The 21,972-nt window shown below is 43.3% G+C and overlaps 1 protein-coding gene across 1 annotated transcript in view; it reads left to right on the top strand.

Moving 5' to 3' along the window:
* camta1a (calmodulin binding transcription activator 1a) overlaps positions 1-21,972 on the top strand; it is a 233,829-nt gene that overhangs the window by 153,779 nt on the left and 58,078 nt on the right. The window contains exon 4 of the mRNA XM_039604808.1: positions 17,466-17,537. Within this exon, the coding sequence (XP_039460742.1) occupies positions 17,466-17,537 (72 nt within the window). The remainder of the gene's footprint in view (positions 1-17,465; positions 17,538-21,972) is intronic.

Genomic DNA, 21,972 nt, shown 5'->3' with positions numbered 1-21,972 from the left:
AGTTTCTCTGCAGCAGCCAAGCTGAAGCCAGACGGGAACAGGAAACATCCCAGAAGTTGAGGCAGACTGTAGATGGTCTCCTGCAGATGAGAATGAGATTGTTACCAGTGTATGTGATATGAGAAGCTCTCTTCACATCTGCCTACTTGTAGAGTCAATGATGCTAGACATGATTTAGATATGAATATGTGTGCCTGCACTCTCAAAACAATCATATTGCATCTCCTAACTCATAAAATTCCAGGGATGCCAACACAGGCTCCTAATGAATTGCATATAAGACACAGTTATATCACGCCTCATATAGTATTACTCAAACATAGAAATGTTTTTTTTTTCTATTTCTTTCTATCTTTGTCGCTCAGACACTAGTGGACATGCAACATATACTCTGGACCACACTATTATTGTGGAAAGGTGGCATTTTTCAGTGACCTTTGTGCTGCCAGACTGTGATATTCAGCCAAGGTCAGCAGCCATCAGCAGGAGGCTTGGAGAAGGAGAGGCAGTTGAAAAGTTCAATCAGCATGCACATGAACACACATAGATGTACAGAGCATGCATTTGGACTTAGATGCACAAATTCAAGTACGGGTTATAATAGCCTATGCTCTGAATTAGAAATACTAGGCCACAGCGAGTAGCTGTCATAAAACACACCTTGTGATTCACTCTTCTTGAAAAGTCAGCAGCACACACATGCCAGTATAATAAGACGAAATCTAATATGGAATCTAATATGATTTGCAATGTCCCATATTGAAATATAGGCGCGGAAACTATAGATGTGAAATATTTAAATTACTGTGCTTGCTGAGCACGGTTAAACTAACTTTGCATACTTTTTCAAAACTGTGGACACACACATACTTCCTATCAAATGAAATACAAAAAGGGGACGGTGGGATTAACGGATCAGTTCCCAATTTCCCTCAGCCGCCCAGCAGTAATCAGATCATCTTGCACCTGACGTGAGGCCTGAATTCCATTAGGCTTTATTAGCAGTAATTATCCCTTGCCTCCACCCCATGCTGTTCTCTCACTCCCCATCCTCCATCATTCCTTGAGATCCTGACATGCCCTCTTCTCCCTACATCCTCTTTACTCCTCCCCCATTTTTTCCAGTTGTTTTCCACCTGTACCCTCACTGTGAGTGTCATCCCACTCCTAGAGTGCCTGGATGGCTCATTCATGTCCTGTAATTCTTGTGTTTTGGGCTCTTTGGCCATTGGCCACATGTTAAACCACGCATTTCTGCTCAAGGTCACATGCATTCATGCATGTGCGCGTACATTATGCTTTTACTCGTAGTGGAGCTAAAGATAAGGGCTGTACTATCCAATCAACCCTCCTCACCACCCCAGTGGTATTGAGGGGCCCAAAGATGAGGTGGACAATGGTGAGGTCTTTCAGATAGTGTTTCTCACTCAAGCAAGAAGGAGCATGAGGACTACAGAAAAGGCAAAATCCTCCTGGGAACAGCTTTTTACTCCCAGTTTGTGTTCATTTGTCCCTCCGCTCCCCTCGGCTGCCTTTGGGAACGAGTCAGCACTTGTTTTATTGGCCGTTACTGTGTGTCAGGGAGCAAATCGGTTTTTACTCACAGGTGTGAGTGGAGGACAAGTGTGAGTGTTCCATTACTTTTTGTATCAGGTTGGAATTATCTGGGTGTGAATAGGTTTGCCTGTCCCTTGCTGTGTTAGTGCAAAAGTTTGCGTTAATAAAAGATGTGGATTTGTCACCAAGCAAGAGCTGATTTTATATTTACTTGTTTTTACATGAAAAAATTAGTATATGTGTATATATATATGAGGTGTAGCAAAGTAGATGATGGAGCTGATTCCCTCTGTGCTGTTTATTATCACATTTTGTGTAATTATATAATTACTGCTAATCACCCACCTGAGGTGGCAGTGCTCTGCGGCAACACACTATTACAGAACAAACACAGCGACCTCAGCACATCTCACACTCATTAACACACTCCTCCCTCCCTCATTCTCTTCACCACTCTCCTTTTCTCTCGCTCTCTCTTGCTCCCTTTCTCTATGCTCATTATCTCTTGTCTTTATTTACATGCATGAAAACACACATGCACACACATGCTTGTGCGCACTTTCTAATGTAATGAGGATCCCAATCACCGTAATGAGATGAATAGCATTTCAGCAGCAGATAGGGGAAATTTATAGAGAGAAAATCTTCCCAGCAGGTATGTTTCTGATGTGAAACAGAAACAAGAAGAAAGCATCCCCAAATCACACCCGATGTTCTATCCCTTCGACAGGCAGTTGGGAGAATGGGGTAATAGTGTAGCGCTGCCGTATACTGCACATTAGTTAACTGAATGTGCCAGTCTCCAAATGAGAGAGAATGAGGGGGGGTGTGGTGTGAGCGATTCAGAGGCAAAAGACAAATCTCACATTTCAGACTCCATTTCAAAGAACATGAAATTCAATATACCACTCCAATCTAGTGCACGCTGTCATTGCTTATGCCAGTAATAGCAATCAGAGATATTGTATTCACTCCTCTCAGCCTCCCAGTGTCAATTTATGTTTATGTTTGCCAGTAAATATATTAAATGTCATTTAAGCCTTTTCAAGAAGCTGATTGTTTTGCTTTTGTTTTGTTCTGTCTGGTTCTCACTGTTTGTCATCCCGCAGATCTTTGCGCAGGCTTTTATTAATCTGCAGGCTGGATGGCAACTCTCACTAGCACTCCCCAATGCCCCATTGTCATCTGGTTGTGTAAATATCCCTACTAAATTAAATTTTACCCTCTGCAATGGGAACAAATTGAAAAGACACATATACAAATCTAGGTATTGTATTTATACCCGTCAGTTGAAAATTGAGTGACATTTGAGTCGTGCATTAGTGCGGACACCCTCTACATTGTAATGGCCACCCCTGTCTGTCCCTTGTTTTTTGAGCTATGTGAGAAGAATTCAGCAGTAGAGGAAATGAATTCCTTGCATTAGAAGACCATGCTGACACACATACTGAAAGGCACACAAACAGAAACAAACTGTGTGCTGCAGTAGCTAGGCGCCCACTGAGAGGCATTATGCTAGCTGACAGTACGACAGGATGGCACAGAGAGACCCCCAAACATCTCGCCCACATAATGAGACAGGGCAGGAGCATTGGGGCTTCTTCATAAAGAGGAGGGGTGTTTATGTTGGGAGGAGCTATTGGAATGTGACAGCCCTGCGTGTATCCCACAGAGGACATTCTGGACCCCTCTGTCACTAAGTGTATCTGAAGGATGCCAGCTGCAGACAGAGGCTGACATACACAGATCAACTGGCTCATATCTGCCAGGCAGAATGAATTTATCACAAGACAGAGACAGACAACACAGCCCAACCATGAACATCAGATGGAAAAGGAACTTTAATTAAGTCTGTGTGTGTCTGTGGTGTGTGTGTGACAGATAACAACCTCTGTTAGGCTTAAAAAAGGCTTGAGACAGAGATTCCACTTTGCACATTTTTTTTTTCCTTTTTCTCCCATATTCCCCTTTATGAACTCTGTAGCACTGCAATTCTATCCACTTTAAAAGTGCAGGCGCAGCACTTTACGTGCCTCACCAAAGTCTATTACTGTAAAGCACAACTACTGCTGGAGGCCTGTTTGTAGGTACAGTATACACAGATATATAGCCATCTTCATTCTCATCAAGTATCACTTAGGGATACACCATGTTTTCAATGAGCTAATGCGGTGTAACAATAGCTTTCAAACAGTGCCGTCTTTAAAGTAACTTATACATCTAGAAGGAGACGGTCACTGCCAAGCGAAACCAGATGAATTGTCATCTGTAACACTGGCTCCTGTATTCATTCAGGCTCATAAAATCAGCAGGTGGGTAAATTTTAGTGCAAATCTCTTGATTCTAGGTTCTCTGTCTCTTAGTATTCCTCTTTGTGGGTATCTTACTGATCACTGTATCTCACCACAATGTCTGTGACTGGGCTTCCTTTTGGAAGAGCAAGGGAATGTGTGCACACAGAGATGAGGGAGACTCCAATCCAATCTCATTTAGGCAGGAGAGGGCAGAGTGCCACCAGGAACCTCCACTCAGTTACACCTGAGGGGCCTCAGCTATGGAAGAAGGATATGCAGCTTTGCATACAAATTGCTGCCGGGAGCCATTCTCCTGCCCACCTTACACAGGGGCACAGAAACACTGGTGCCTGATTAACATGAAAGGTATCAACTCTGCTCTGCAAACATGTGTTAAAGACTGTGATTTTCTCTTTGAGAATTGTATCCATCGCGTGGGCTCGGGTGTCTAGAAACATAGACATGGCATTCCATGACATTTCATGCGATCCATGTGTCATAAAGCTGACATAAAGGTTGACATACAGCTTACTTGACGATGGATTGGCTGTCATAAACATTGATGGCACTACATAACAAATGATCCTAAATTTTCATGGCACTGTTGTGACATTGAACAATGTCGTCTCTGCAATCGAATCCGGAGCTCATTTTCCAAGCACTGACCTAAATCTTAGTAATGTCACTTCGACCAACATGTTATGATTGAATGATTCTGTGATCGTACGCTATTTGTCATAAGAAGTCATTATACAGCGTAAATATCATAATCAAACTGTTATTTGTGAAGCCTTTATCCGTGCTTTGGGGTCTGAGGAAATCCACATCGTTCGGTGCCTTTGGGATCCAATTCTGCAGCATAACTGTACATTGTGTTTTACTTTAAGACAAAGACACAGTAGTCTTTATGTTTTTGAAAAGGAAAATCTCCTCTCTTTCAAATTGTGCAACAACAGCCCTTTTCCCATTTCCCACAATAACCTTTTTGACATATGGTAATCAGTAAACACAAATCTATATTCTGTTTTGTCCCAAAACCTTTTCCAAATTGTTCTCAAATAATAGCCTTCTTTTGCTGAGAAAGATGACATTAGACATCTCAAAATAAGAAACTAAAGCAGTTTTTGTATGCCCTTCTTCAATTTGTTCATGTGCGTGTCTGTAAGCATGTGCATATGTGTATGTGTACCCACAGGACAGCCTAGAAACTTAGGGTGAGCCAAGGAGATTGGTAGATTGGTCCCATCCTCATCCGTATGCACGGCCAGGCATCCTCTAGAACTCTTTTGTTTTTAATGATAACTGGTCCCATGCATTGTTTACTAAGATGACAGGTCTATTTTCTTCTGATTTATAGCACTGTGGCATTCAAGGAGATACTGTACTTATTACTTTAAATGCAGTATGCAAAAACAAGTCAAAGAGACAGGCAGAGGGAGGAAGAAGGGAGGGTGTGGACATAAATTAAGGGTCATTGTTTCCCTTCTGCTCCAGACCGAGCAGCTGTTTGTTGAGGTCTAGACAGAGAGTTGAGAGCCGATCACCTTAGGAGGTCATTGCTGCGCTCAGCCCTGACTCACTTGGCTGCCAGGACTCTAGAGTGGAGGTGGTGGCATTGTCAAACTACCCTGTCAACAACATCTCTATATTTTTTGTTTGTGTATTTGGGCAAGTGGCCGGGCTTCCTCTCTGGATACTTACATAAGAACAGAGGAGGGAAACTCCCTCTGGTGGTTGAACAACAGCCTCCCACTCTTTACTGTGATGCAACATGGACCCATCTAGCCCTGACCCTTCCCATCCCCACCTCTGCTACCAAGAAAGCTCTAGAGTTTTTTGTTTTTTTAAGTTATAGAGAAGCAATAGGAAGGAGAGAGTTAAAGAGAAAGTTAAAGCATAGAGAAGGAGGTGGGATGTCATTGTTTTGACGGATTTAGTTACAGTAGCACAAAGATCAATTATTCAGCAGAGGCATGCATGGTTGCAGGATTAATGGTGCATGCAGCAGATAAATCAACCATTGGTCTCGAACCTTTCAGGGAGAGGGGAAACAGTACAAGACAAACATAGAAACGTGTTTGACGTTGGCATTTTATATCCATCCTTTACCATTAGTAACCTTGAGATTTCAGGATCGAATGGGAACGGAGAACACATCCTGCCACAAATAACCATCCAGATTTTAGGATATAATGTCAAAAAATGTCCACATTATATCATCCTGAATGCCGATTTGGCTCAGAAGGACAGAAGTATCTCTCCGTCCTCAGACTGTGGAAGGATATGAAAAAGGAGGGCTGTAGTTGCTGTTGAGAGATTGAAACGCTGCTATATATTACAACCTCTGGAGACCTGTCGGCACTCCAACTTACCACCACCCCCACCCCCACCACCATCTCTGTGTCTGTCTCTGTCTCTCTCTCTCTCTCGTTTTCACTTTGACTTTGCTCAGGGTCCTTTTCCCTTTCTGTTTTACTGTTACATTTCACATCACACCCCCTTTTTGTATTCATACAGTGCATCTATCCATGTTCTTGTCTGGCTGGTTGTACTTGTATTTGTATATGTGTGCACACATCTCTCTACCTGATTGAATTTGCTACATTCAGACCCCCTCCTCCATCCCTGTCTGTTTTGGCTGCCAGGTTGTACCTGTCTGGTATTTCAGGTACGTTTTAGCCCATCTGAGTGTGCCTATAATTCCCTTCCTCTATTTGTCTGCCTCCTTTATCTGTCTGTCTCTTTTATCTGTCTGCTCCCTAGCTGCTGCCCCAGCCCAATGCAGCCCTCATGGCCTTTCTTCTCCTACAGTTGAAATCACATACCCTGGTCAGGCTTCTATCTTCAGACACTAAGCTTCACCCAGCCAGAATGTCAAATCATTTCAGTCTCGGTCATTTTTTTTTCTCAACATATTTGTTACAACGGGACTCTCATTCTGGCCCTGTCACTATTTCACATTTCTTCACTTTTCAGTTTTGTCCAGAGTGTTTCCAAGAGTTTGCATGAAGCCAAAGTTAACCATTGATGTCCAGATTAGAATTACAGATAATTAAAAGCGGAGGGAATACGGATGCCTTTGGTCATATCAAAGGGTCTTCACTCCGCAGAAAGACATTTTGCATATGAGCAATGGTGGAGGAGTGAATAAAGGAGGGAGGAAAAGAGGGAGGCAGTCAGGGAGCCATGCTAGAAGTGGGAGGATCAAAGGAGAGATGGTGGCAGAGTGCTGTCCCCTGCTGTGCAGCTCTGATAAAGACAGGTTAGCGCCACAGGTCTCTTCACTGAGAAGGAGCCAGGCACAAGGCCAGGGGAGATGCATGAACAAGCCAGCTTACAAACATCTCATAATAACTCAGGCAGAAGAAGCCCTCTGAATTAAAATGTCACTTTTCATTTGCTTTCCTTTCCCTCATTTTGGCTCACTGGCTGATTTTTTCCTTCGCTCTCATTCTCTTACGCACTCTCTCTTGTCTGCCTTACCTCACCCCCTTAACCAACCAGCTCCCCAACTCACCAGCCACACATAATATGGACCCCTTCCATTGCATTCCCCACTGTCTTCATCACAGGGCTGCCTTGGGGCTCGCAGGCCCTTCCATCTGCCTGCTGTGAATCTGCAGCTCTCCCTGTCTTTCTTTGCCTGTCTCTCTGTCTGTTGTTGCAATCCTCATTTCTCTGAATCTGAGCTCTCCCAACACACACACATACACACACAGTCACAATTATGATCACTGGCAAAGTAAAATCTCTTGCCTATTAGATCAGTTACTCACCGATTACTATTACACAAAATAAATGGATTGTTTTGTCAGTGCTAAATGTGCCTCACAATGTCAGTGTGGTTATCTTTTTAGCTGATGGCTCTATAATATACTTTTGTTTTCAGTGTGATGCTGTTGACCTTTATTTAAACCTGAAAGTGCCAAACTCAAGAGTATTTGCATTAGCAGAGAAACAGCTTCATGTCAAGTGTTATTATTATCATTTTAAATGAATGTTTGTTGGTTTATTATTAAAATTCCAGGGGATCTAACACAGCGGATATAACATAGGAGGCAGCCTATACAGTCTGAACAAGATTGCTGCTGGTTTTATAGCACCTCCATGATCGATGTCATTACTGTCTTTGTTCTCGATCCTTTTAATCCTGCTGCTGAGTCTGGCTGTCCAAATTAGGTGTGCTGCCTTCTGCAGGAACTAAAGAGGGGTGAAGAGACTATAGTTGTAAAAGAAGCACACAGAAGCTGATGAAGGTGGTTTCTATGCTCTGAAGTAGACCACCATCTTACCCAGAGTGTAGGGAATGGAGGGGGCAGCTATCAATCTTTAATTGGGCACTGTGGGCCATAATAAAAACTTGTCAAAGTATGGTGGAACGAAATGAGGGAGAATGAAAGAGACCTACTGAGTGATATGGAAGGACAAAAAGAAAAAAAAAACCCTGGTGAGCCTAGTGCGCTTTAATGCAGTGCATATTGGCAGGTGTCACTCTGCCTAATTTCACGCCTCCGTAAACCAGTGTGCACACAGACGATCACCACTTCCAAGTCCCCTCACTTCCTCCCTCTACCTAGCCCCATCTCAGTCTCTGCACTTTAATGTATAATTGGTTGCATTGGCGTGTTTCTCCTTCCACGTGAGAAACAGCTGTGGCTTGGCCCTTGCAGAACCTTTTGTCTCCCTGAAAGCTGGAGGTGCATGCCTGTATGCTCCATGTCAGGCAAAATGTGCAGCTTAAGCACTAAATAGGAGACTGGTGACCGTTAAGGAAGCACACGGGCCCATCCCTTCCATCTGTTACACCAGCGTCGTGTGATGTCGAATGATTTGCTTGTTCTTTTGCCTCTGTCAGTTGTCCAGCCTGTTGGACTTTAGGCCAGTAGAGATGATGACGAGGGGTGAGTAGTTCAGCCAGCGGTGTGTGTACATATGTGTGTGTTTGTATGTGACACAGTGGGACTTCCAGAGTTTGACACGAGGACGTCCTGTGGCATCAGAGACAGAAACGAGTTCTGATCCTCGATGCTCTTGCGACCCTCTGTTGCTCCACAAACCTCTCCTCCCATCCTCACCCTCTCACCCCCCCAACTTTCCTTCTTTCTCGTCCTTTACTCGACCCCCCCCCCCCATCACTGTTCTTCCCTACTCACCCTTTCTCGCCCCTCCTTCCTGTAGTCTGTGTTTGTGTTGGGAAGATTAAGCTGCTCTGACAAAGCTGTGTTTACAAATATGCAGGCAGAGAAACAGGCCAAGCGACGCTGAATAGGAATAGAATACAAATTGCTTTTTTATCTCTCTTAGGGCCAGGGCGAGAGAAAATGTGTTTGCGATTGTTGCTCCTCCGCCTGTGAAGGATAAAGCCTCAGTACTGGGTTTGGGCTCCCTGTTAGCATTCATTCTATCCTCTCCTCTCTCTGTCTCTCTCTCGGTGTCTCTCTCTGTCCTCCCACTCCCTTTCTTCCCCCCATGCTCTTTCTCCTCTTTGTCTACTCCACACACTCTGTCTCTTTCTCCCCGGCAAAAAGATTTTTTCTTGCTGTTTCCTTGGTAATCATATCTCCTCTTCTCTCCTTTCTTCTCTCCTCCCTAACTCTCTCATGCCTCCTTGATCTGTGCTCCTCTCTCCCCTATATGTGCACTAGTCCCTCTCCTCTCACCTCATTCCCTTAATAATTTTCTCCATTCCTCTCCCCCCTTCATGTTTTCATACACGCTGAATATTTTTCTCTGTCACTCACGCTCTCTGTCTTTCTCTCCATTCATCTATCCCCTTTTCTCTCCTTCACTCAGTAGGACTCGTGATTTACAGTCTGTCTCAGCTCTTCCTTGCTCACACCGGAGATATTAGAAATTTTGAGTGCCTATAGATCACAGCAGGGGGAGAAGGCGTGAGCCTCTGCTAATCAGCCCTAACAGAAGTGTGCAGCATTACAAATCTGGGCTCTCTCTTACAATCAGGCAGCATGTCTGGCTGGCATAACCCACAGCAGGGAATCAGAGGTCTGTGATGTCATCTTCAGCAGGTCTCCATTGTGTGTGCATTTAGGGGCAAACAGTGGGTTGGATGTTTGCTCTTATTAATGCAGAGGACACGGTCCCCTTTTCTATGCTGTGGTACTTTTATCCTTACCTCAGCTAACATAAGCGAAGGTTAATAGACGGTCACAGAGATTCAAACAATGCCGTCTATGCTTAATAAGAGGCATCAGTCTCATACTGTGATGCTGCCATTAATTTGTTATTTAAATAAGGACATGCCAGCTTTTAAGGACATTGTTGACTTTGAGATCTGTTTTTTTTTTTTTTTTTATTTCACTGTATGCTTGCTGTAGCTAAATCTGTACCTGTAATCCTCTTCAGTTTTTTTCCCCTAGGTATATGTGAATATATTCATGTTCTGGCTTAATATCTCTTTGGCCAGTCTCCAGCACATGCATTTGTGTTTGACTAAGCGCAATTGAGAGACAGGGTACGGGAAAGCCTTCTTAGACTCAGCTGTTTCCTACCCACTAAAAATGACAGCTAAAACGTGACCTCCAACCTCGTGTCTTTAAGCTGTGGCTTGATAACCTGGCTGCTGTATGCATTACTCCAGTTTTAATGGAATGAAGTGTCGGTCATCATTGAAAGGGCCAGGCATGTAATGCAAACAGTTCCTCATTACTCTTTTTGCTTTGTGACGTTTTTTCATTTCTATTCAACACCGGCAATCTCGAGGTCAGCTCAAAGGTTAGAGTGATAAGAAAGTGGTGTCTTGAGATAATGACCAGTTTCCATTTACCTTTTCACCTTTTACACATATACTTAGTATCCATTTGTAACCTGCCATCCCCCACATCTGTATAATTTGCTAACCTCACGCAGACTTCTAACTAAAGCTATTTTGCTTTGTTAAGATGTACTGGGTTCAAACACAGATTTTGAGGACAGACCATTAGCACTTCAAAAACAAAGACATGACTTGAGGTACAGTTATAATTTAATATGTAATAGATCTCCAAAGTAAGGCCTCTTTCTGGAGAAAAGTCAGCCTAAGGGAGCGAAAAGATATGAAAAAAGAAAAACCATGGAGAGAAAAGTGGACAGAGAAAGTTTGTTACCCTTGCATATGTAGGCTTCTTCTCATATTGTGGCTACTATAGAAACACAGTTTGACTTTTGAGAAGCTGACAGAAGAGCTGCAAGGTTTACAGAGCTTTCTTTTGTTGACAGCCATCAATGAGTCGACTGCTGTCGTAGGCTGAGGTCAAGGCAAGACGTCAGTTGGCTCTTTGTGAAATGGAAAAAAAACACAAACTGCCCAGTATATTCACTTGTGCAGTCATTTCACCTCTCTTTTTGTGATAAGGTTTTCAGCATTTCTGTTTGGCTTACTTTAAGTGAATTGGCCTTTATCCAGTGCTGCAATCAGAAAATATATAGCTACAGTAACAAAACTGATCAGGGTTTGTTTATTTGATGTGTTTATATGTATGTTCCTCCATCTGCAGCATGACCGTGTCAACTGAAATGACACAGTAAGTGCAGACCTAAAGAGTTAAGTCATGGGCATTTACTACATCCCCCCTTTCTCTTTATATTGATATGTCAAGGCAAAACCAACAACTACCTATTTAAACACAAGCATGAATGTGAGTCTTTTACTGTAGATTTTATTTACTTAGCTAGCTCTGTTATAATGAATTTCCCTTGATGATACCATAAGATATTTTACTTGTGGTTGCATTTTTAAGGCTGGTCTGAATGTGTTCCACTAACACAAGCTGCATTTTTATTTATTTTTTTGTTGAACTGTACATAGAATGCAACTGGGAAAAACTGTATTTTGCCTCCTGTACGGGCAGTGCAGGTGTAACTTGATATACTTGTGTCTTTGTGTGTTGGAATGTGGTGGCATGCCGTAGGCCCCATGCCACCCCTCCATCCCATTAGCTGAGCCCAGCCCCTGCCTGTGTCTGCTTTAACCTTGGCCAGCAGGCTGGAGGAGAGGGAAAGTAATTCTAACCTTAAAAACCTGCTGATTAAAGCTAGTTTGGTGGAATTCGATTCCACTTAATACCTTTGGCCGTGAGCCCAGCTGGCTAGCATTAGCATCAACAGACACAGTGTCTTCAGTCAGGGAGACAGACGTGCATGGGCATGAGCGTGAGCTTCCTCTCGCATGTGCGAAAGCGTGTCTATAAATCCTATATCCTCTCGTCTGTCTTTTTACCTCTCTATTCTTCTTCCCGTCTGTGATCCTACTATTATTTCTCCCCCAGCTCGATATGTAATTCTTGTATTCCAACTTCATTGCCAAAGTTTTTCTCCGGAAAATGTCTTTCCTCGGTTTGGTCTTGAATTTCTAGTTTTCCTCAGCCTCAGGAATGAAGCTAGACAGAGTAAAGGTTTTCAGTGTTGCAAGTGGTCAGGGGTTTCTCTCTAACTGCCTCAGTCCTGTTATTGTTTTTCTCTTGAACTTGATGTATAGCTGTGTTTACACGTCCAGCGTGGCTAATTAATTCTCCTCTTCGGGGCCTGTTTATCAACTGTTTGTGTTTATTTTACAATGAGTATGCTATTTTTAGAGACAGTCATTTCCATAACATTTTTCCAGAGCATCATTTGTTTTGCTTTGTTGAGGAATTTAGGTTTGTTTTCCATTTTTCTCCTCAGCTCAGGCGCAGTCTGCCAATTCATTTTGTAGCTCGCTCAGTTTTGACTGATTTAGAAGCAGCAGCTGGTCCAGTGGAGAAGACTGGAGAGATAAATCTAAGCCTCTTTTGATTTATTATGTATAATGTCTCATCAGCCGTTGCTAAGGTCTTCAGATGCACTGAAGAATTATACCGTTACATCTTTACAAGTTGTGGCTTATTTAAAGGCATATAAAGAAGAAAAACCTAATAAAGAAAGCATAGCAGGGATAAAAACCACTGCCATAGTGCCAGTGCCATACCAGAGCTCTGCATATTCCCTCTCTCATTTCTATACAAGGCGTCTACTGTGTATTATGGGCATTCTGGGCATAGTGCCACCTTACCAGACACTATAGATAATTTGATTCCCACTGAACGATTGGGAGAGAGCAGAGCGGGGAGGCTGACTGTAAAGAAAGCAGGTGAAATGCAGAGCATTACGGTATCAGTCGAAAATGAGCTCATCCTCCAAACTGGAAGTGGCACTTTTCAGCCCTAAGTCATCTAATCACATCTGTATAGAGCCAGAAATCGTTGGTTGATCAATAGTCATCATGGATGCTGTCAATGGCCAGGGTAGTTTGAATTTTGCATGGTCCATGAATCTCTATTGAGTATGGATTTTGTGTTCCCTCCATGGATGGGGTTGTATAGTACTGCCTGATTGGCTGCAGTGTGAGCTCTATTTATGCTGTTGTGCCCCAGGCTGAATCACCTGCCCCAGGCATCCATATGAACAGACATATGCAAACATGCACACAAACAGAAGTACACACACACACAAAATGATACATTCCCGCTAATGAAGCAGTGAGCCAGAAGTGGCTTTACCAGGTGGATATCCATGTCAACAACTGTTTAATAGTGCAAAGCAAGTCATTCAATACAGCCAGGCCTAAAAAAAAAATTACACAAAATCCAACAGTAGGTTATGCTCATCCAGAGCAGTGATATGTGAGAGTATGTGCGAACAAATGGTGAGAAGGAAATATTAGAGGGTACATGAGTCTTACATAAAAAGATAGAACAATTCTACTTGAAAGAGTTGGCCTGACGTGATAAAAGGGAGCTGGATGGAGGGAAGAAATCATCAACAACGGGGTTTTCTTTTACGAAAATGCCAGGCAAGTTATCCATGTACATGCACATTCCTGTGTGCCACTAAGTGAATGTGTATGCATGTGCGCTCTTCACAGTGGGACTGACAATCCCACAGAAAGACAAATGTGTGGCAGCTTCTGACAGTAACACGTTTGCATCACGGCAGGAAAACAGCAAATTGCCAACATAAATAAGGTGCCACGCTCTGATTAGGACTGTCTTCACACATCATTATGGTCTAATGAGAGAGTTTCCCCTCTCTCTCAGTCTCTTTATAGCTGCATGTCTGCTTGCCGTATTGCCTTCACAGACTTTGCATTTTACTAGCCCCTCTCTAGCTGCGCTTGACACCTGTCAGACATGATGGATGAATGTAAGTGAGGTGTCGCCAGGGCAACAAGCAGGCCAGGGGCAGTGGTGGCCTCCAGAGGCAAGACAGGTAGCCAGTGGTGGCTCTGCTTTTATATCTGAAGGCTTTATTTAAGACAAACTGTCTGGCCTGATTGCCCCGTGTGAACTGCGGTCCTGCTCTACTTCAGATGACACCCCAATTGGGAGGGGTTTTAGGGGGTGAGGGGGTCGACGGGTGTTTGGGGAGGGGTTCAGTCCTATAATACCCTCTCATTGGGTCATGCCAGCATTTCATTGCCTTGGCCGCTTGCTTGACTGACAACACCAAATGAATTTGCTGCATCAGTGTCTGACTTTGGAGGACACACGTCGCTGTAACTCTTTTTTCTTGCTGTCCGCAGTGACAGCACATGAATACATTATGGACACACTACTTGTGAATTCTTCTATAAACTGCTCTGTGTCATTCTTCCGCTGTGCCTCATATTCGCACACGACGCCACACTAATAATACATCCACATTTGCGTGGCCGTGTTTGTGAGCACATATGCAATTATGTGGGGTTTTTTCACTGTTTTTGTATCAGTGTGCAAACGCTCTTCAAAATTACACATTGGGAAACTGTACTTTTTATGCGAGGACATGTGTGTATGTGTCTATAATTATGGTTTAATTGCTTGCCCTGCGATGTGCTGTCATCTGTCACAGCTCAAAGACAGCAAATAATGGTTCTGCTGCCATCACTTTGTCACCCAGACACTCAGCATGCAGAAAGCAGCAGAAACACCAGTAACTGATATGCGTCTTGAATTACTGATAAGCGCTCAAGTATGATGAGCTTTGTGTGTATGGGCGTGCTCGTGCTCCCAACATTTTCTTGGTATGCCTTTGTATCGGGGTCTGTTGTGATTTCTTCTGTAAGTATGCATAAAGCTGTGTGCATGAGTGTCAAAGCCTGTGGTGTGTGAAAATGTATGATTCTGAGTGGGTGTCGTTTTGTGCTTGAGAACTCAATGTCTAATTTTGTGAGTTTGTGTGTGTGTGCAAATGTGTGTGTTTGTAAGAGCGAATTGGTGTTTATGTTGCAGTAGAGTAAGGGTTCACAGGCTTATGGGTGTGTATGTGTGTGGGAAAATGTGTTTGATGCCTTGTGTATATCGGCAATGACAGGTGCAACAGTTGTGTTATGCTTTAAGCTGCTTGTTTGTCTGGCACGCTGCTTTGTGTGGTTGAGAAATGGAGTAAACAGAGGGAAAGGAAAGCAGCCTGGGGGCTAATTTATTCACTCCCCAGTCGCCCTAGTCACAGAGGCCTGTTGCACTGGCCCACCTGTCAATCCAGAGGAGCATGCCATACCGTTATACCATCCAACTGTACACTGCCACACCACACTCTCAGTGGGCCAAGCGCTTTAGGCTATAGCAGTATTAACCATGATATATTAATAAACGCTCTGTAATCAGAATTAACAAGACAGCAAGTTGGGGTTTTTTTCAAGCGACATCCAGAAGTTTGCAATTTTCTGTGTGCCGTGAAAGTGCAAAGTTGTATCAGTGCTGGCACTGAAATTTAAAGTCAAGCGTTACATAGACAGAAAGTTGGCATTTCTCTTTGTAAGCACCTTTCACAGAACTTTCAACACATGACTGTAGTGAAATGCATAAACAGTTTAATGCCATATAGACCAGTGTCCTTTGTTGCATCACTAATCCCTTGAAAAGGGTCCAAAGTAGAGTTTGTGACATAAATGCTCACGAAACTGCACAGGAGAAATGTGCGAGACGATAGCTGCTGTAGTCGACTGTAGTAATGTGATGTTCAGTTCACTGTGGGTGTGGGAGGAAGTGTCTGCCCATTGCCAGCGTCGAGTAATGGATGGCAGAGCTATGGGAGTGGGAGGAGGCATACATCCTTTTTCAGACAGCTGTAATGGATGGGAGTACAGCAAAAAATAAGAACAGGAGGCAGTCTGCATGCATTCACCCTCTCAAACTCTCACATGCAGAGTTCAGTAGTATTGAAATGAGTTCACAAAAGATGTGAATGGAACAATGGAACACCTGGTGAAACAGTCAAGGCTAATTTGACTCTTGCTAATTGGTCATAAGACTCCTATGGGTGAACATTCTGGATATACGCAGCCTCACACATGAGTTTGTACTTGTGTGTGATGTATTTGTGTTTTAACTGTGTAATGTGTCTTTTTTTATCCTTTTGCCCAGTCTTTGTAGCTGTACAGTGCTAGCTGTAATTAACAAGGAAGTTTGATGTTGGCAAGCTACTTTCTATATATACAGGCCAACTTCTTCTGCAGGCCATGCATAGTTAACCAGGTTAAACAAGACAAACACATAGCACACTTCAAGGTGCCTATTTATCATTAAATAATGTAGTCCTCTTTCTGCCCATTCACAGCTCCCCAGGAAACCTGCCTTTACTTACTCAACAAGTGTTGAATGATGATGCTGTACCTTCCTGTGAACATGTGCATATGTGCATGTGCACTTTGACTAACAGTGTATGTATCACCACAGCTGGTAGCTCTCCTAATTTCTCATCAAACATTTATACCAAAGAGGACTTGCATGAAGCTCAGCCCTCTCAGCCTTCTCCTCTGCCTTATTCCTCTGGGAACCAGGCTTCATGTCTAAAGAGCAATCCATTTTACCCTTGCCTTTTCTAAATATTGAATCACACAAAATCACAGCCTGTGTCCTAGCTGGTGAGGGTTATGGAAGGAAGAAGTTTTGTAGACTTTTTTTTGTTGCTGCTGTAAACCAGCAAAAGCCCTGCCATCCCTTTAGGTCACCTGGGAGCCACAGCCATGAGTCTCCCAGAGAAGGATTGGGAAGGAGTGGGGATGGAAGGAGGTTAAGTGCTGCCTTGCTGCTGTTCCTCGGTGCGTGGTGCTTTGTTGCGTTTGCCTCTGCTGCCGGCTGGTGAAAAATGTCTCCTGGCCCCTCTGCCAGATATCAGGACGCGTTATCAGCCCCGCCTAGCTCTTTCCACTGTAACGAGCCCCCAGGCACCGCATTATCTGTTTACGATAAGGATATTAATAACACTGTGCTTTAGTTATGTGCAGGGTTGCCCCACGGGGTGATGGGGGGGTTGAAGTAAGAAGCACCTGAATCATTCTGTCAAAGGTACTTTCCAACGAGGACAGGATATAAGTGGAAGAGAGGGAGAGGGAACCGAGGGAGAAGTCATATGGTTATGTAGGGACAGTGATGAAATGCTGGTTAACCCATCCAGTTTTTCCCATCAGCTCACTGTCTTTGTTTTCAAGAACAATAGCTTGGCCATCTGCCAGCAGGTCCATGTGGGAGTTATCATATGGGGAGAAGAGGTCAGGGTTTCAAAGGTCACAGCTGCCATGGTTAGCTGAGAGGTCAGTCTATTTCCTGGACTTTACTGTTGTGTAATGTGCTCTTTTTGTCTCCCTTTTCTGTCTTTCTCTGCTACCTCACTTCTGTCCAGTGTCTGTATGGCTGCTACGTCCACTCCTCCATCATCCCCACCTTCCACCGTAGGTGCTACTGGCTTCTCCAGGTAAGAACTCCTCTTTGCCTCTTTTACAGTTCACCACGCTTTAGTTTACTGAAGACTCTAACTGCCAATTCACAAGAACTTGAATGAGTAGCATGATATCACTTTCTATTTAACCGGAGCATTTTCTCGTGACAGCCAGCAGGCACACATCAACCTATCCCTCCACTACCCCCTCTCGGCCTTCTCTTTTCTCTTCCCAGCCTCCATTTTCCTTATCTTTCCCAGTCATTCACTTTTCTGATGGCATTGCCCATACACGCCGTCCAGCACGGCCGGTATCTCAGTCAGCTAAAAGCTTTGCCATCTCCCCTGTCTAACAGCTGCAGTGATGGGCAGTAAAAGCATGATGGAAGAGGTTCCCTGTACAGTATAGTGTGCTTATTGTGGGTCGTCAAGTCTGCAGGCTGAGAGTGGTTGTAAATAGTAGTCCTTTGATCACCTACCCAATACATCTCATCATTCTCGTTTAGCATGGCAGCTATTATTGTTGGAAGGTGTCTGATACAGCCATTCACTCACACACACACACACACACACACACACACACACACACACACACACACACACACACACACACACACACCGTTTTAAGGGAGCATAAAGCATACACACAGAGGAAAGGGGTTTGTGGAGACTGTGTCTGTTTGTCTGTCTGTCTATCTGTCTATCAATCAATCCGTCTCTGTGTACAAGAAGAAAAAAAACATCTGTGGGATAAATATACTTTGGCTAATGTGCCTCAGTTTAAATTTAAATGTGTGTACTGACTAGACTGAGAAAACATCATCACGTGCCATCGAGCCAATATCCCTTCCTCCCACAAACCCTACAACCATCCCTCCCCTCCCACATAAAATGACTGATAGTAAAACAGGAGAGCAGACCAGTGGGGGCAAAAGACAAAAGAGGAAAAACTAGGCTGAAAAATTGCTTAAATACTGTGGGAATGCTTAAAATAATTTGAGCGTTCCCACAGTAAATAAAAGCGTTCACACAAAAACTGTTTGTTTTTCTATTGCTTTATGTTGGCAGTGTGTGTGACAGATGGAAATAATTACTCTAGCAGATAAAAACCAACATCCTATTGGGATTTCAGCAAGCAAACCCACTTAGGTTGACTTCAGCCTAAATAATCTGGTGTTCATCGGATTACTTGCGGTGATGACCACGTACTGGAAGTCTTTCATATCGCACGCAATAACCCTCTCAGTTCTCTCATGATAACAGTTTATTTTACCCTGCACTGTCCCTCACAACACAAAACGAACATTAAGCAACTTTATTGAACTGCTCTGGCCTCTACTACCTCATCCTTTGCATGGTGGTATGAGCAGCACCTCTTGAGGAAATCTTCAAATATTTTCTGTCTTACAGCTTTTTTCAAATGTTTTACTACATTTCGTGAAACATTGATTAAAGTTCTACAGACTGAACATCAAAAACAGCTCAAAAATGCAGCAAACCACTGTAGTTATTTTACAAAAAACTGTAACTCACCCAAGATCTTTAACTGAAAGCATCAAGATGAAGTTATTGTGTCAATGAATAAGTCGTTGGCAGCAAAACGAGAGCTTCTTTTTATATTGTGCAAAAACAGTGTGGTCAAAATGTTTAGCTATCTCATCAGAATGACTGGAATTTCTTTGCTCATCTTATAATGTCACTGACATTGAAAGCCTACTGCACCAGTCTGTTATTATTCTCATGATAACTGGCTGCTTTTGTGTCAGAGTGAATACTCTTCAGATGTTGATTTCAAGAGCACAAGGTTTTACATTCTGAACCAGGAAGGCACTTACATTTGCATATAATGTGAAGAAAAACAGTTTTCATTTCCCACAACAGCCACACAAGTCAGACCGGTGCAGTAAACATGCAGCACTGCTATAGATTATCAATACCCAAAAAATAAAAAATAAATAGTAAAATAATTATGGGATGAGTGGACGTCCTGTCATGCCCATCTCATTGACCTCACACCAAATGCGGTGCCTTGCAGTGGAGTGCAGTGCTGTGTGTATGGAGCAACTTCTGCACCCTTTTTCACCTTCCTATATAGTGTTGTCTTGTCTTTGCTACACTCTCACACATCCTTATTCCTCTTCCACTTTCACGGCAGCCCCAACAGTGTTCACAAATTGTTGTCACTCTGTTGTGTTCAAGCACTATAAATACAGTATGTTTTACAATACTCGTACTAATGACTTGCTCCTGTGTACTCAGCAGAATTTGACATTTAGAGTGGCTATTCTGCATGTGATGAGCTACACAATGAAATAATACTAGCATGTTTAGGAGATGGCCTCGTGATGGACCCCACCTCTCGCCTATAGTCTGCTGGGATAGACGCCAACTGTCATTTATGAATTTATTATATTTCCATATGCATATGCAAGTAGTTACTGGCTGTTGGTATGCTTTTTTTTCCTTTGTATAATGGCTAACATCCCCCTTTGGCCATTTTAGTTTAAGTGATTGGGGAAAAAACCCACAGTCCTTGTTCTATGCAAAAATACTTTAATATCAAAACAAGAGAATCAAATCATCCAAACCTGTTTTTGGTCTTAAATCACCTTTGTGTGGTTCTACTGTTTCCATTGTGAGCTGTAGTGGAGGGATAGTAAAAGGGGATTTCATTCTGAAGACTGTATAAATTTGGAAGACACCACTTGATTTGACTAATTCAAACTGCTGAACCTTCAGATTTTGTTCAGCTGAATTTCAGAATGAATATTAGCACCGAAGGAGAACTGTGGATTCCATCTTCCATCACTGACAAGGAAATGCAGTAGTAAGGAATCTCTGTGGGGCCAGTTTAGAGAGGAAGAATTTTTCAGTGATGACAACACCCTTAACTTACATATGGGTATAATGGCATTGTTTTCAGACAGGCTTAGAATGTGAACATGTTCTTTTTTTCTATCCTCTCTACCCGAAGTCAATTTCAGAGCTAGAGGAGCATGACTCGAGGATGAAAAATAGCCACATTTCCAGGGAAAGTCAGGGGAAAGTTGCGCTTGACACATACACAACACAAGGACACATGCAGACTTTCAGAAACATGTACACACCGAACTGAAAGTGAATAACACAGAGCTGAGGTCAAACTGGGTCACTCGCTTTTCAAAACTGCAACCTTCATTTTAAACCTCGCTTTCTGCCAGCTACAAGATAGACGCACATAATCACTCATGAAATTTTGAGAAGTTCACTGACTCTGCCTTTCTTTCCTTTAACTGTAGAGCATCAGTTAAGAACAACTGGTTAGTGAATCCTTGGCCCCCATCTCTTACACTGCTCAGCAGTTCTTGTTACACCCACGGCTCAAGCTGCGTGTGTGCAGCTAACACATCCACTTGTTCAAAGGAAAAAGCACCTTCTGCTGCCGGATAAAAAGCATTTATTTACAAACGTGCATTTTCTTTGGCACTAAGCATTTCTGGAACCCCAGATTTACATCTCTTTTCAGGCAGTTTATTGCAGACCATCTGGGCTGACAAGAAACCATAGTCACAGTGGTACGGTGATACCAGAGGTAAAGGATTACACTTCAGTCCATATCTCTGCAGATGCAGATAGACCTTCAGCACCTCTGTCTTTTCTTGCCACTTTCATTCAGACAACTGACAGTCAGCCTGGTTACAGTCTCTTTCGTATTCTCTCTCTCTCTTTTTCCACCTTCCTCTAGTCTCTGAACTCTCTGTCCCTGACTCCCTGTGTACCATTTGCTGTGTCCATATGAGATTTGCAGGCAGTAGTCTGTCAACAGCAGAGCAGCAAGGAGACTGGAGCTCCCAGAGCGGCAACAAGGAAAGGTCACCAGTGAGTGAAAAATGTAAATATTCAGCCATCCAGCAGCCACAGTCACGGAGAGACAGGGATGAAAATAACTCCTATTACACACCACCGACAGGGAGGGAACACAGAGGACAGAGAGGGTAGAGACAGACTGTGAATGAGAGAGTGAGATGGACACAACTTTTAAAAAGTTGAGCTAAAAAAAACACACTGCAGGGAGAGTTGGAGAAAAAGATGCATTTAAAGATTTTAAGAAAGAAAAAACTATAGTAGTATAGAGCGAAAGAAGACAGTGTGTATAAGTGAGTATTTTTGGATATGTGTGTAACAGTGCAAGAAATCCAGAAGGCGAGAAATGAGAATGACAGACAGAGTGAGGTTAGTGAAAGGTGTTTTAGGTAGGGGCTGGGGGGGTTAACCGGTGGGTGTGTGCCTCTTTATCCACTCTTTATCCACTCTTTATTGAGTCAAAGCCTGGGTAATGAGACAGGGGACAGGAATAAAGACCTGCGAGGGGGGTCTTCTCTCATTCCATTCATTTTCATTTGTTCTTTTCACCTCTCACTCTCAATCTGCTCATTCCTGCCACACTACCTCCACCTCTCTATGGCATTAGACCACTTAAGAATGTCTAGCC

The sequence above is a fragment of the Oreochromis aureus genome, linkage group 20 (assembly GCF_013358895.1).
Source record: "Oreochromis aureus strain Israel breed Guangdong linkage group 20, ZZ_aureus, whole genome shotgun sequence".
Lineage (NCBI taxonomy): Eukaryota > Metazoa > Chordata > Actinopteri > Cichliformes > Cichlidae > Oreochromis > Oreochromis aureus.
This window is presented reverse-complemented; position numbering and strand designations above follow the sequence as displayed.